At 45.6% G+C, this 13,979-nt stretch overlaps 1 protein-coding gene across 3 annotated transcripts; it reads right to left on the bottom strand.

The window, feature by feature from the left end:
• Positions 1-713: 713 nt before the first annotated feature.
• On the bottom strand, positions 714-11,065 carry SPIRE2 (spire type actin nucleation factor 2). 3 transcript variants are annotated; one of them, XM_053449063.1, is made up of 15 exons: positions 10,429-11,065; positions 5,572-5,606; positions 4,805-5,149; positions 4,651-4,719; positions 4,204-4,368; positions 3,904-3,990; positions 3,698-3,821; positions 3,370-3,533; positions 2,930-3,146; positions 2,734-2,849; positions 2,419-2,553; positions 2,194-2,261; positions 1,855-1,882; positions 1,302-1,420; positions 714-972 (listed from the first exon to the last, which is right to left on the bottom strand). In XM_053449063.1, exons 1-15 carry the CDS (start codon positions 10,673-10,675, stop codon positions 765-767), a joined length of 2,127 nt encoding a protein of 708 aa, XP_053305038.1. In that variant the 5' UTR covers positions 10,676-11,065; the 3' UTR covers positions 714-764. The 3 variants fall into 3 exon arrangements, with proteins under 3 accessions (XP_053305038.1, XP_053305039.1, XP_053305040.1); XM_053449064.1 differs by having other exon boundaries at positions 3,904-3,986; positions 4,200-4,368; XM_053449065.1 differs by lacking the exons at positions 714-972; positions 1,302-1,420; positions 1,855-1,882 and adding an exon at positions 1,989-2,093.
• Between the last annotated feature and the right edge of the window lie 2,914 nt (positions 11,066-13,979).

The raw sequence follows: 13,979 nt of genomic DNA on the forward strand, positions 1-13,979 counted from the left end.
AAAATAAATAAATCCACTTCGGTCAGGGGAAGAGGGCCGACGTCGAACCGCAACCATCCACAGGACAATGGCTGAGAATGGCGGCCGTCCAACAACCGGGAGGACCACAGCTTCTCCGGCCTCGGCGTAGACAATAATTTAGGGGAGCTTACACGCCACGCCAAGCGATTTGTGATTAAATCTCACCAGCAGGTTTTAAATACATAATTCATGCTTAGTTACGACGTACTGATGGGAGGGATACACTGATCTCAAACTAGCGACAGAAGTCCGAGACTTGACCATAGCCATCGCACTTCATCTGCAGGGTTCCCAGAGCCAGCTCCGAGATACACGGTAACCTGCAATGTGACACATTAACACACGCTTAATCCATCAGAGGAATGGATTGTGCGATGCAGCGAAAATACCCGGTAACCGGTCCAATAAACCCACAATGAGGTCAATTGATAACAATTGTTGATTGATAACATTGTCGTACGTGCAGCATTAAACTCCGGATTGTGGTTATTATTACTGCAAACCCAACACTCCGATGTTCTGGCAGAAAGCAGAAGAAGACACCAGTGGATGCGGGGGTCTCCTTCCCAGACATGCAGCAATCCCATGGAGTATGAGAGACAGAAGCACGGGTATATACACGGAGATACTGTAGCAATCTGAGCGGCAATGTCGCTTTCCTCTAGTAGCGGAAGCAGACTTGGGGGAAGATGTGCTGGGGGTTTGTTTTTTGGCAGGGAAGGTGCATTTGGGTTTTAGCCAGTTTACAGTTTTCGTCCAGTTCGGCCGTGTCCTGATGCCACGCCAGCCCTGCACCCCTTGTTGAGCAGATCCACGCTCTTCCGGCTGGAGCAGACCACATCTCTGATGAAGCCTGCGCAATCGGAGCACACGTCTTTTAGAACCGAGCCCTGAGCGTAGATATGGGAAAACTGAGCTTCTACATTCTTCCAGGACATTCCACTGCAAGACCTGGCGGAAGATAGGACCCGACATAAGCACGCGTTCAAAACCCCTTTTCCCAAATGATTAAGTCATATAAAGCGATGGTGACGCTGATAGGCCCTTACCATAAAAAGAAAAGCGTATTCTGAGTGTATTTTTATGTTATTAAATCTTCCGAGGAAGATGGCAGATCTGCGAAGGTGTATTGGCTTGGTACATTAGAGAGGTAATTGAGATACCCAGTCTGTCCACCCATTTTTACAGAACCCAATCCTGATTAAGTCACCCAAAGCGGTCCCATGGCTCAGGAATCTGCACCATCCAAGGCCATCGCGGATGAGGACTCGACTACTCACTGAAATGCATCCTTCTTTTTGGAAGGGTGACTTCCATTTGTGCTGATAAGTCCTTGATGGGTTTCAAACCCTACGGTATAGACTGGAATGTGGCCCAACTTTTTTGCGGGAAGCTTCATCTGGAATTGAGACACAACAGTCAAGGAAAAAGCGCAGGTCGTACAGAGTCCCCATGTTTCAAATAGTTGCCCCCAGTGGCTCCAAAATGCCAAGTTGAGCCACGGCCCCAGCTAGAAGCTGGCCTTAAAATGCAATATCGCCCTCATTCTGGTTAATTCTAGAACTTGGTCCTCTATGTAGCCATGGATCAAGATAGCATGCACTATTACAAAAGAACACGAAACCTATTAAATATTAAAGTATTATAAACAGCATATAAACCCAAAATATTTCATAAAAGGTCCAAAGTATAAATGTAAACGTCTCCTTGCTGTACTAGATTGGCCAGTAAGGACCTTAACTGAACCTGCATAGGATGCGAAGAACCGGAACGTAGATGGGCCAGAGCTGGAGATCAGCGTGATAACTGCCCAGGTACAAATTGTTAGCTTACCTTCACGTTACACGAGCCACAGACAGACCTGGGAAGAGGAATAAAGCGGACACAATGTCAAAAAAAGTTAAAGTTGCCAGGAGCCCGTAGTTCTTTAACGGATAAAGTAAAGTTAGCATTATTGTCTATAACAACGCTAGTGCTAGTCTGGATCTTCAGCTGCTGGTTCGGACAACCCGAGTGGACCATATGTGGCTCGACTACAAGTCCTGGCAGACGCCAGCCAGATTGGAGCTGTGCTGCGGGACATCAGAAGGGGTAAACGTTGCACGTAGGGATTTATAGGCCAGTTTCAGGCCGCTTTACAGGGTGTTACACACATACAACACAGAATCTCACCTTTTGCAGAAAAGACAAGTCGCTGGCCAGGAAAACAGAGGAAACTTCATCCGACAGCAGCAGCACACCTAATGTAAAGCAGAGCAGTACGATTTGACAAGTGTCGGCAGATAAACCTGCTAAAACCTCTGAAATGGATTCTTCAGGCTTTAGTTGAGAAGACATTGGCCAACTAAATTTAACTGCTTACGTATCGTTACGATTAAAAATGCAGTCACTGCTTACCTTCCCTTTCTTTAAATTGGTGTACAGCTCTTTGCTTGGCAGGAATTTCTCCATCTCCGCCTTCACCAGCACCCTGCGCACGTTTATAACTTCCTCCACCGTTAAGGCCAGCGTGTCCACGGGGTGGCTGAACTCCTGCACAGCAATCACATCATCATCATATTGATCAGCGCTTTCTATGATTTCCAGCCATTCACCATGTTATTCTCGTAATGACAAGTTCCTTTGCTGTAAGGCCAATGGCTATCATAGTCAGCATGTGGCACATGAGAATGGCAACTGGAGCAGGGCTGTGAGCAACTCAGGAACACTCACCAGCCATCGGTGCCTCGAGCTGCCATCTGAAGCCGATTCTGGTTCTACCTTCTCCTGCACAGAGCTAAGGGACCCCCGCGGCAAGGCGGCTGAAACTCCAGAAGCCGAGTAACCTACTGCATGGAAGAGAATGTTATGACGGAGACTGATGCCAATCTCTTTAACAGAAAGAACCAAGAGAACAGCCAGTACTCACTCAGACTCCTGTTTGGAAGGTGCGGGTGGGTGTTCATGCTGCCCGACCTTCCCCTTGCTGCCAGGTCTTGAGGACTGTTGTACGTCCCCTTCGGTGGAGTGTGACCCATCTCAGTCTGTAACTGTGCCAGGTCATGCTCGGAGAAGGAACGGTCCCGTTTAAGCGGAAGAGGAGCACTTGTCACCCTTCGGAGATCAGAACTGGGGGAATCATCCTCCTGAAAGCAGTTATGTTTACTGTAATACAACTTTTCTAACACGTTATAATAGCGGTTTGTGCATTGGATCAGAACTAAATTGGAAGGTTGCTGCTTGCCACCACCATTTAATGCCTCATACCGATATATACCGGGCAGTCTGATACATTGTCTACATAAGGAAGGCCCCAGACCTTGCCCCAGCATCTGGAAACTACCCTTCTAGTGCATCCCCCTCATCTACCTCAGACAGATTCATCTCCTCCATCTCTGCCAAGGTAGGAGCCTTCAGTAAGACACGAGGACGCGGCCTGGGGAGCGAGGATTCTGGTGCGGAGAGGTTTATACAGGACGTTGACTTCACGTCGCTAGAATATGCATCCACAATACATGGAAGAGACCCAAAGCCTGCACGAAGAAAAAAAAAAACACTATATAGTGAGTTCTGACAGACTCGTTTCTATTTAGTCAAATTGATGGGTTCAGTTATTAACATTAGCTGGGACAAATGACAAAATCAACACCCGTTTCATAATACTCGTTTACAGTTTTACCAAGTCGCTAAAAGTCACCTTTCTGCCCCTGTCTCGGTGTCGTCACTGGGCGCAGTTTAGGCTCTTGCTTTATCTCCTCCAGGATCTTCTCGTGGAGGCTCCTTTGTTGCAGGGGCAATGGTGGAAGATTTCTATGAGAAACCTTGAAAGGAAAAGAACATTATATTGTGCGATACGCTGGCGCCTATCCCAGGTTAATTAAAAAAGCGGGCAGCTTTATTTACCGGTTTTAAAGGAGGACGTGACCTAATGAAGTCCAGGATGAGTTCGTGGGCATCTTTCTTAACCTTTGGTGGAATGTCCCCTCCTACCTGTGTGACAGAAACAAGCAGAAGATGCTTATACGTACATATTTAAATCCTGACAATAGCTTTATTTTTAACCCCAGATTGGAGTCAATGGGACAGATGGTTTTCATAACAGGAACAGACGACGAACAAAACTTCCATAGACCTAGAAAGAACGTTATCACTCACACGGCTGAATTCTTGCCCGGTAAGGGCCATCCTCTAGATTAAACTCACCATGACCTTGCGAAGCTTGTAGTTTCGAGCCCTGATGTCCTGCATGAGCATCTCAAAGGGAGTGAGCTGATATTCCGTTGGCAAAGAGTTGAAAGTGTTCTCTCGAACCTTCTTCAATTGGACGCCATGTCGCAGATCCCTCATCAGCTGCACCCACAAGCGTGCCTGGGAAGAAAGCATGCGACACACAGAACACCATGTTAAGTGCCCAACTACATCACTGGATTGGATTTTATTTAGTGACAAACGGTAAGACAAAAACTGAAACTACAATTATCCATGATTCAATAAAAACAAAGAAAATAAGCAGAAGGGCTAACAGAAATGCTGGGAGCAGAACTTCAGGGAGCTGGGGCAAGTGCCCCCTCTTGTCCTGCTACCCTGCAGACTAAAGTATTACAGCTTTTTAAAGCTCTATCAATGTTCAGAGTATCCATTGCTCCTCACCCAGTCTGTGTTCTGAAGGTTTACGAGTCCATCAGGTTCTGACTCCTCCACACGCAGCTTCTTCAGCACCTGAGAATTCAGAGCGTGCATGATATCGGAGGCAACAAGAGAAACCCTCACCTAGCAGATCCTGCAGAGCAACGTAATCCCTTACCTCTTTAGCCTCTCTGATCTTCTTCAGGAACGCTTTAAGCTCCACAGTCTCCGCAAAGAGAGCCCTGCACACAGCCTGATAGTGAGCCTGCGCCTCATGAGGCTCAGGAAGACGGGACGCACAGAAATGCAGCACTGACGCAAAGCTACGGATTACCCGAGGGGGTCCTTCTTCATCCTCATCCTCAGGGTCCTCGTAGCCCTCGTCGGTCAGGCCTCCTTCTGAGTCACTGTTGACCATAAGGTCAATGAGTTGCTCCAGCTGAGGACTGAGCTCCCTCTCTTCACTCTCATCCAGGCCCCAGTCCAAGGCACGGTATATGGCAAAACCCAGACATTGGACCATCTACAGAACGGTATAGAATGTCACAATGGAACCAGGAGGAAGAGTAAAGAGAGTGACCAAACCCAAGAGAAATCAACAGCAAAGATTAAGAGACTGAAAAAGTGAAACCGTAAAGGACAAAGCAGCAGGTTCTTCTGCATGAGGTCAGGCTGTATAGACAGGAGGTACTTTATCCAGTAAGAAAAGGTCAAACCGAGAGGTAAAACAATGGAAGAAAAGTTAAACATGGCATGTAGGTGATTTATGAAACATTTTTTATTTTTTTCGGTGGCAACACTTATTTCAACAGATGGCCTCCCATCGCTTGCTATCTTCATGTTCCTTTTCAGTCCGATGCTTCTATTCCTGGTTCTGTCCTCAATAATCAACAACTACTTTAACCACAATGGTACAGAGCGTGGAGACACCACGTGCGACCTTACCTGGCTTTCCGAGAGCGAAGAACTCGGAGCAGCGCCTGGAGGGAAGGAGGCGGACATAATTATTAGAAGGACTGAAGCAACTCCATGGACCAACAACTCCACTAGAACAGCACCTTTAACATTTCATACTTATCTTAAGTAAGAATGTAATATATCCTTGGCAGCCCACGGTGGGAAGACTCTTTATATAGAATTCTATAGAAATTTACCAACCCTCCATACCGATTTATAATCAGCGTCCAGCGGGTACTTCTATTTTAGTGCTTCTTGTTTATAATACGTGGAGCCTTAAGGTATAAGTGAAAGTGGGTCATCATTATTAATTGTTTAACTCCGTCAAATGATTTTGCAGATACTTAATTATTTGGAGAGCAGAACTCTTTTCTCCCCACCGAGCTCTGTGTTTCTACCTACTGCATTTAGTAGACATGTTACTCACAGTAACGCTCAGGCGACACACATTGCCATGGACGCTTTATTTTATCATGACTAGTTTGAAATCTTTTCAATAACCTCCCTTAAACAAACAGAATATTACTGAAGCTGGCGTTTGTTGTGAGTAGCGCTAAGGAAAAGTCAAACAAAACGGAGTTAGTGGAAGCGTCGGAGCGTCCCCGTGTCACCCTACGGACCTAACCGCATTCAGTGTACACTCATTACTCATACTCACACCTCAAGGAGTGACCCTTCCACCTCCTTGTACTACAGCACGACATCAACAGGAGCGGTCAACCCATACGGACTTTATCTAGGCTTCCAACCACGCATTATATGTTAACTTAACCTGCTAGACATAACTCAGAAGCTCATCAGACTCCCCTTCCGCCTGCCTGTTATATCCAAGACATTCAGAACCAGTAAGGTCATTGAACGGCGTCTGTAATGCAGGAACTTATTAAAAATGCATACGGAAGTACTGGTTCCAGTAAAGCCCCGTGTGACATCTTTCTTTGTATGGAACTGGCATTAGAGATGGGATGTTTCTTCCATAATTCTCTACCGGGCAAAGAGGACAATCCGTCCGGGGACCGAGCGCCCATATCTACCAGCTGAGTGCGCCCTCTCACGTTCCTAGAGCACAGATTAAATCGCTTTAATATAGGAGAATGGAATTAAAGAACTCCAGTGGGCTCTTAAACCGGATCTTTGCTCCAAACCCTTTGTCCATCTTTCCAGAATCTGCCAAAAGAGGTTTCCGCAGAATACTAAAAAGGTGTAAAAAGCTCACGGTTTCACAGGACATGTTATTCGTATGTTTCCACGTAGAGTACGAAAGGGCATTTTAAGGACAACTCGAAGCATTGCTGGTATAGGTCTTTGGCGTGTGACTATTTATCACTCGAACACGGGTGGGATCTAAAGTCACCCTTTCCTAGTTTAAAGGAGTTCCCCACACCTTGTTTTACCCTTTAGCCAGTAATTCTGTGCGAGGCACAGAGGAGACATCGCATTAACCGATATGGCAAAGTTACTGGAGGTCTCATCCGACACCTGCGGTGAAGAACGTTCCCACAGAGACCCAGCCCAATTTGGTTAAGACACAGGTGGCTCTTTCTAACTCTGTATCCCAGAGTTTAAGCGGGATCGCTCAGATGAGGTTTGTTTCATTGTTTGCACTCAACCAGCACCGTGTTTGCACAGAATCTGAAGACAAACAGCCCAAGACAAACATTACGATGTACAGAAACTGAGTCACTCGTGATGCAGCAAGACTGTCCGCTCCATGCCAGGAGGAAGCCTCAAGCCCTTATGTTAGAAGACGACGAGGATGCCAGCCTGTGAGGCTTCACACCACAACCAGGTCATGAAAACATGCCTAGCCGGTAATGGAATCCACCTCGCGAGTGCCTGTAATTATATGACATACCCATGACAAGACACAATCTGTAAATAGATTGTATGCATAAACCAGTCTATAGAACAACGCGAGCAAGAATCCTGTATAAAAGATTTTATAAGTCACTGGCACGCTGATAAATATAAATAAAAATATGTAATATTATTATTATTATTAATTCCCTTTTATTCATGTAGTATTGTATGTCTTCTGCCATTCTTTAACAAGTTTCAAAAATCAGATCGAATAGTAGGTTGTTCAACGTCATAAAAAAGCTGGCCCAAAAATCCATTAAAAGCTCCATTACAACTTAACAAAATTATGTCATCGTTCTTTTAGAGATATATTTGGAAATAATTGCGTTGTTTTGAGCGCTAAGCCTTTATCTCTTTATTGTTCTTTGGCTTTTGTGTCTGTAGGCCACGTATAAAGCCGCCTGAAGAGGGTTTACACAGAACAGAAGAAGAGGAATAATTCTGACTATTTTCTTAGGTTCTAGCTTCACGCGCACGAAACACACTGGGACGGAACGGCAGGATCTTCTAACGCAAACACATAGAAAAAGGTCATGGTTTCTGGTAATAATGATGGAGGAAAAGGTCATGTTAAATTCTGGGTCAGCCTGGCACCATGTATATAACAATACTGCCTAATATACCGGTAAGGGGTTATCTCCCTATTGCATGAGCGTATTCAACAGCACAAAGGAAGAGGTTTAATTAAAGTTAATGCGTTGGAGAGAAGTCTCATCGTGGAAAGAGATGATGGGTTCCAGGGGTCATTGGTTTTAGTAAAAAGCTTGATCTCGGCCGTTTTGATCATAGACTTACATCTACCTTACTTTTATTCTCTCACATGTTCCAAATATTGATATAGGAGACCCAGGGTTCAGTCTGGAACTGTCTGTCTGTCTGTCTCACTTAAAGGATCATTGGTGCCAAATGTAGTAGACAGTTTGATGACACCAACAAGCATGCGATAATAAATAGAGAGTTCCTTCAGAACAGAGACATAATATAGAATATATTAAGAGTCATACCAATCTACATGACTACTGTCCCTATGCATTTACATAGGGAATTAATTAATATTTACTCTTGGGAAGGTGACTTTGTGTGACACGACTGGCATGGCAGCTAAAGAGGGTGACTATGATGTGAAGACTGATGGGTTCAGATGGGATCATAAGCTAACCAAACGTATATCCAATAAAAGGGTTTTCTTCTACGTTTCAAATAAGTTGAAATCACAAGGAACCCGGTCTTAAACCACAACGACCATGGTGGGTCACTATGATAAGTGAACAGTGAAGACTTAAAATGAAAGACGGTTGGAGAAGTGGAGAAACACGGGCATTCAGAGTTTAGGACCACTGGTATCACTGCGAATTCAGTACTTGGTAATTCAAAGAGGTCTTACGGAGTGGAGGTCCATCCAAGGTGGCTACAAAGTATTCAGGAGCAAGACACTGTTGAATACCACCTTTGCTTTGACTCATCCCCCCTGTATAGCGATACCCCAAAAGATGGCTCTGCTAACTCCATGGGTAATGTGTTCTTAGACAGACCAGAGATGCAGTCTCATTTTACATAACGACAGACGTATACATAGCATTTTAGGAATGCTACGGACATTCTCATGTTATAACAAGAAGCTTTAACAGAATATTTAATGAGCGACTAACAAGCAATTAGTTATCACACACATGCCCAGGTCACGTGAAAAATCCGTAGATAAAACCCGAAACACCATAACCACCACATATGTAATCATTCATATCCTGAATAGAAAAGGGGAAATCCATAAACTTAAGCAGATCTATCAGAATGCACAATCAGCAGCAGAGTGAGCGAGAAGCATTAGAAATCTGCTGAGTAAAAGGGATATTTTACGAGCCTGAAGGACAGTTCGGCTCCCACAGGAAAGAATCCATTGCTTGTTATCTCTTGTACCTTTCCTCCATATTCTAGATCCTGGACTTCATTCAAACACGGTCCTCCAGTGTTCAATGTACTATAATTCATATCATCTATCAGACAAGAGCACAGTCGGCAGGGGATTGTGGGAAATGTAGTGAAACGAGAATAGACGACACACATACACTATTTGGGGTAATGTAGAATAAAAGGAGCTACTGAAATGAGTTGCCCGCTTTTGTGCACCCATGTAGTACCATTACAAAAATAACTAAATTGCTTGTTTGGCAAGAACCGTAATGGAGATAACATTCCTTAAAAACTCTTATTAGATGACATCACATTCTACATCATCACCAAAAACATAAAATATGGTCCCCGCCAGTGGTTTTAGTTTTATGTTCTGAACTAGAAAATTGCAATTCCATTCATCAAAAATAACAATGCACCAAAGATGACCTTTTTTACCCCAAGTTTACTGGTGGTTAAAGCTCATGGGATAGCACTTAATAGGGAGCTCGTGGGGTTGGGGATCACAGATGTTTCTCCCAGTGCAGCAGGATGGAGGGAGGGAGCACAGGATTCTGCTGCTGCAGATTGTAAACAATGGGCAGGTGCTCAGCCCTGGGCATCCTCACCAAGGACCCTGCCCCGGGCATCCTCACCAAGGACCCTGCCCCGGGCATCCTCACCAAGGACCCTGCCAGGGGGCCAGTATACACAGGTGTGGGGACACAGGGATGGGTTCCAGTGCCTCTCGATGCCCACCGGGATATGGACATTCTATATGGATCCATTAAGGAATGCGAACATTCCAGCAGTGTAACACTAGAACCTGCCCTTCCCACCACCCCATCCAGCACAGACACCGAACTGGCAGCCGGTCCATAGCGGACACCGGACTGTGCTGCAGGGCAGGCTGATCGGGAATACGGGGCCCCTCTGTGACCCGGCATCTGGCCTTTTCTTACGATCATTATCCCCTGTTAGATTGCAAGCCTGCGGGACCACCTCTACAAATACCATACGCAGGCATCCCAGCAGCATAGATATGCGATAGAAATGCATCATTCAGCCAGTCCAAGGATAGCCTGCACTACTCACCCGGAGTGTCCGGGGGCTCCGGTACCACGGTAACCGTCCCATCCCGGTGTAAGAGGAGGGAGGACGGGTCCCTTATCCGGCATGCAGAGATCGGGCCGTCTCCGGCCAGACCCCGGGAGCACTGGTAGCACACGGCCCACGCCTGCTCCTCATTGATGGGCTGCTCGTAGGATTTCAGCACCTGCTCCAGGGACAGCTCCCCGCTCCCCTCTGCGATCCCCCCGCTGCTGCTGCTCGCCTTGGCCATCCGGACAGCTCCATCACCGGGCAGCCTGGCCCCCGCACACCGGGCTGCTCTCCATCACACTGCCGGCCAGGCAGAGTCCGGTGCAGGGGCTGCGGCACCGCCTCCTCCGCTCCCTCCTACCGGAGCCGTGTCATCACCATGCAGACGAGGAGGAGGAGGAAGAAAAGTGAGATAGGCGATGGGGGCCAAAGGGTTAAATAGGAGAGGGGTAGGTAAAGTCCAGGAACAGCAGAGATGGGCAGATAGGTCAGGGTGGAATTTGGGGATACGTTTATATAATAAGGGTAATATAACACTGCTGGTGATAAAGTAATGGGTAATTAGGATCCACAGGGAAGACCCTAACTAATGTAAAGGTTAAATATCCGATTCCTTGAAGGGGTAGGAGGGCTCTGGGGGTAATTAAGGCAGGGGTAAGTGCAGGTGCAGAGGAAGTGACAGAGTAACATATGCAGGGTGCAGTCTGAACCCAGCCCAGTCCAAAGCTCACACCTGATGAGATAAATCGGTGTGATCTGGCAGCATGCCCCCTCCTCACCCTCTGCACACACACTGCATGCTGTCAACTGCCATACACACACACTGCCACATATATACACACACACACACACTGCCACATATATATACACACACACACACACACACACTGCCAAGCAGCACCCTCTACCTGCCAGGAGCATGCGGCAGTGAAGAGGTTAAACAGGGTGTGGATTCGCAGGTGTATAAAAATAGCCACCACACCCTACCAGTTTACCCTAATAAAACCTGTATGTTTGGTAAACTGGTCCCAGTGCTACAAAAGAAAAAAAAAAAGTCATTTCATTTCATAAAGGTCACCCCCCCCTATCTTTCAGCACGCATCATATTAAGTTAGTTTAATGCATGTGAAGTATCCCAGATATTAGCAGGGCTGGCTAAGGATCTGTGAGCACAGCCCTGCCCTTAGTTACTGGGATACACAATACTGTTTTAGCTTACCCCACACACGTGCCATCTACACAAACATTGTCACCACAACACAGCACACACCATTACTTTGAGTGATTATCACAGATGACATATCCCGGCTGGATAACTTTTATGAATTGAGAATGATCTTGTCTATATCAAAGTACTTTCTAATAGTTTGGCTGGAGAGAGTAGCTTTTACAAACTTGGTGTACCCAGGGGTGAACTCTTGTATTTGCCCCTGGACCCAGGGCCGTCAGGCAGTCTTCTATACAGACACAGTGTGACGTCACTTTGGAGCAGAAGACTTAAAGGTTACTAAAAATCCACAAACATATATTACACCAGATATCCTGATACCCCAGGGGCAATACCACATTGGCCTGTGGGAGAGATCACTGCCGCCTATTGCTGTATGCAGACTTTGCACTTCTTATTACCCTGTTGCAGTCAGGACCCCCCCCCCCACTAGTGGGCATTAAGTAATTATGAAAATACACCAAAATAGTGTCTGCGCCCCTTATAATAAAATAAAGTATATATAAAAGGTAATATAACCTCATATAAAAAGGACACAACATAAAGATCCTATATGAGCCATTTGTATTTGTGACCGCTGATAAAGGGGACACCGGATCGTATGGTATAAGTCCCTCTCCAGCCTGGTTCTCACACTAATACAATGCGGCTTTGTGCGGATATCAGATGTGTGGGAAGGTGGGTCCGAGGATGGAAGGATTTTTTTTTTTGGCCAGGTCTAATTACCTGTAAATGGAGCAGCTCATTCATATCCCACAGGAGACCACATAAAAGGATAAAAAAAAAACAATCAAACAAGTTTCCTTAGTGTGCTGGTTATTAGAATGAACAAAATCCCCTTTATTTTATGGCAAGAACCGAAAGCGGGGGGAAATTGGTCGCAGTCATCGCAAGAGCCAGTGGAAATGTTCTGAGCGATCCGTTATCACCACTTTGCACCACCATTGCACAATTTGACACTGTTGTAAAATACCTGTTATATTACTTTAGTTTCATGCCCCGAGAGGCAAAATAGAAACCTAGAATTTGTCTTTAGATAAGACCCACACCATTCCTATAATAACTACTTCGCTATAGCCTCTGCCCCTTCTAATGGGAAGCAGTTCCATTTATCTACTACCTGTCTATGAATATACCCCCTGGCCAGGCCTTGCTGCATGCAACTCCACGTACACATTAATCAGTGGAAGTATAACAATAATACATAGGGGGCATGTGACGAGCAAGCACCCATTTACATTGACAAAGAATATGTCGTAACAATAAACACATTATTCTATACAAGGAGTTCTTTTTTAGAAGGTTCAAATGTCAGACTCGTTTTTGTACAAAGCACCAGTTTTTGCCTCAGGCCGACCATTCTTTAAGTGGCAGATAAAAGGCAGCTCATTGATCGGAGTTTTCCTTTTTCCCAGAAGCCACAAAGAAAGCTCAGTAGCCAGACTTGGACATCTGGTCCTCCTCTTACAGAAGATCATTACATACAGTTCCACCTGTGTGCATGCAGACACTCCTGTTAGACAGCTACGCTGATCATTCAATATTTTAATGTCGGTGTCCGCCATGGTGAACACTGAACTAAAAACCAACGTCCCCTCGTTCCATTTAATAAACCATATACGTGACATTCATGCTTACAAACATAACTCAGCCGTTACTCAACTTTGTTGTGTCCCAACAAAAGGATGTGGTCACCAAGCGATGTGAGCCTCATAACTAAACAGGCTTCCCCGTATTATTATCATAAAACAAGGTGACCTACCTGCATTCATGACTTAAGCAGCTGAAGTATACTGTGGTCGGTGGTATACTGTTATTAGCGCTAATTGCAAGCTACATCAGGTGACAATATTGCACAGCTTATGGTCGCATCCCCCCCAGGCCGTGATGTATGACAGTATTCCTGAATGTGGGTTTGGGAAGAGGTAAAAAGCCCCTTTCCCATTTATATACCTGTGATTAGGGTTAAAAATGGTATAAACACCTGACCTGGGTTAGTGTGTTAGCCCCATCTAGGCTGTGAAATGAGGCTTTAAACCCCAATCCCATGACCGGCTGTGAACCTTTTTTGTCCACGTTCTTATTTTTGATGCTGCCGTGTAATTCAGACAGCCAGTCCTGGAATAGACAGCCCAGTCCGTAAAACCACTAAACGCGCCAGAGGTTCCGGATTACTCTAATAAACCAGTTCATGTCGTGAATCACCAAGGAATGGAAAACAATTTGGATAAACAAGGGACAAGGGTCGGAAAGCAGGGCTTCCTATACTAATCCTACCAGAATGTCATCATTTCTTGCAATAAAACTATTACAATTA

Source organism: Spea bombifrons, chromosome 10, assembly GCF_027358695.1.
Source record: "Spea bombifrons isolate aSpeBom1 chromosome 10, aSpeBom1.2.pri, whole genome shotgun sequence".
Classification (NCBI taxonomy): Eukaryota; Metazoa; Chordata; class Amphibia; order Anura; family Pelobatidae; genus Spea; species Spea bombifrons.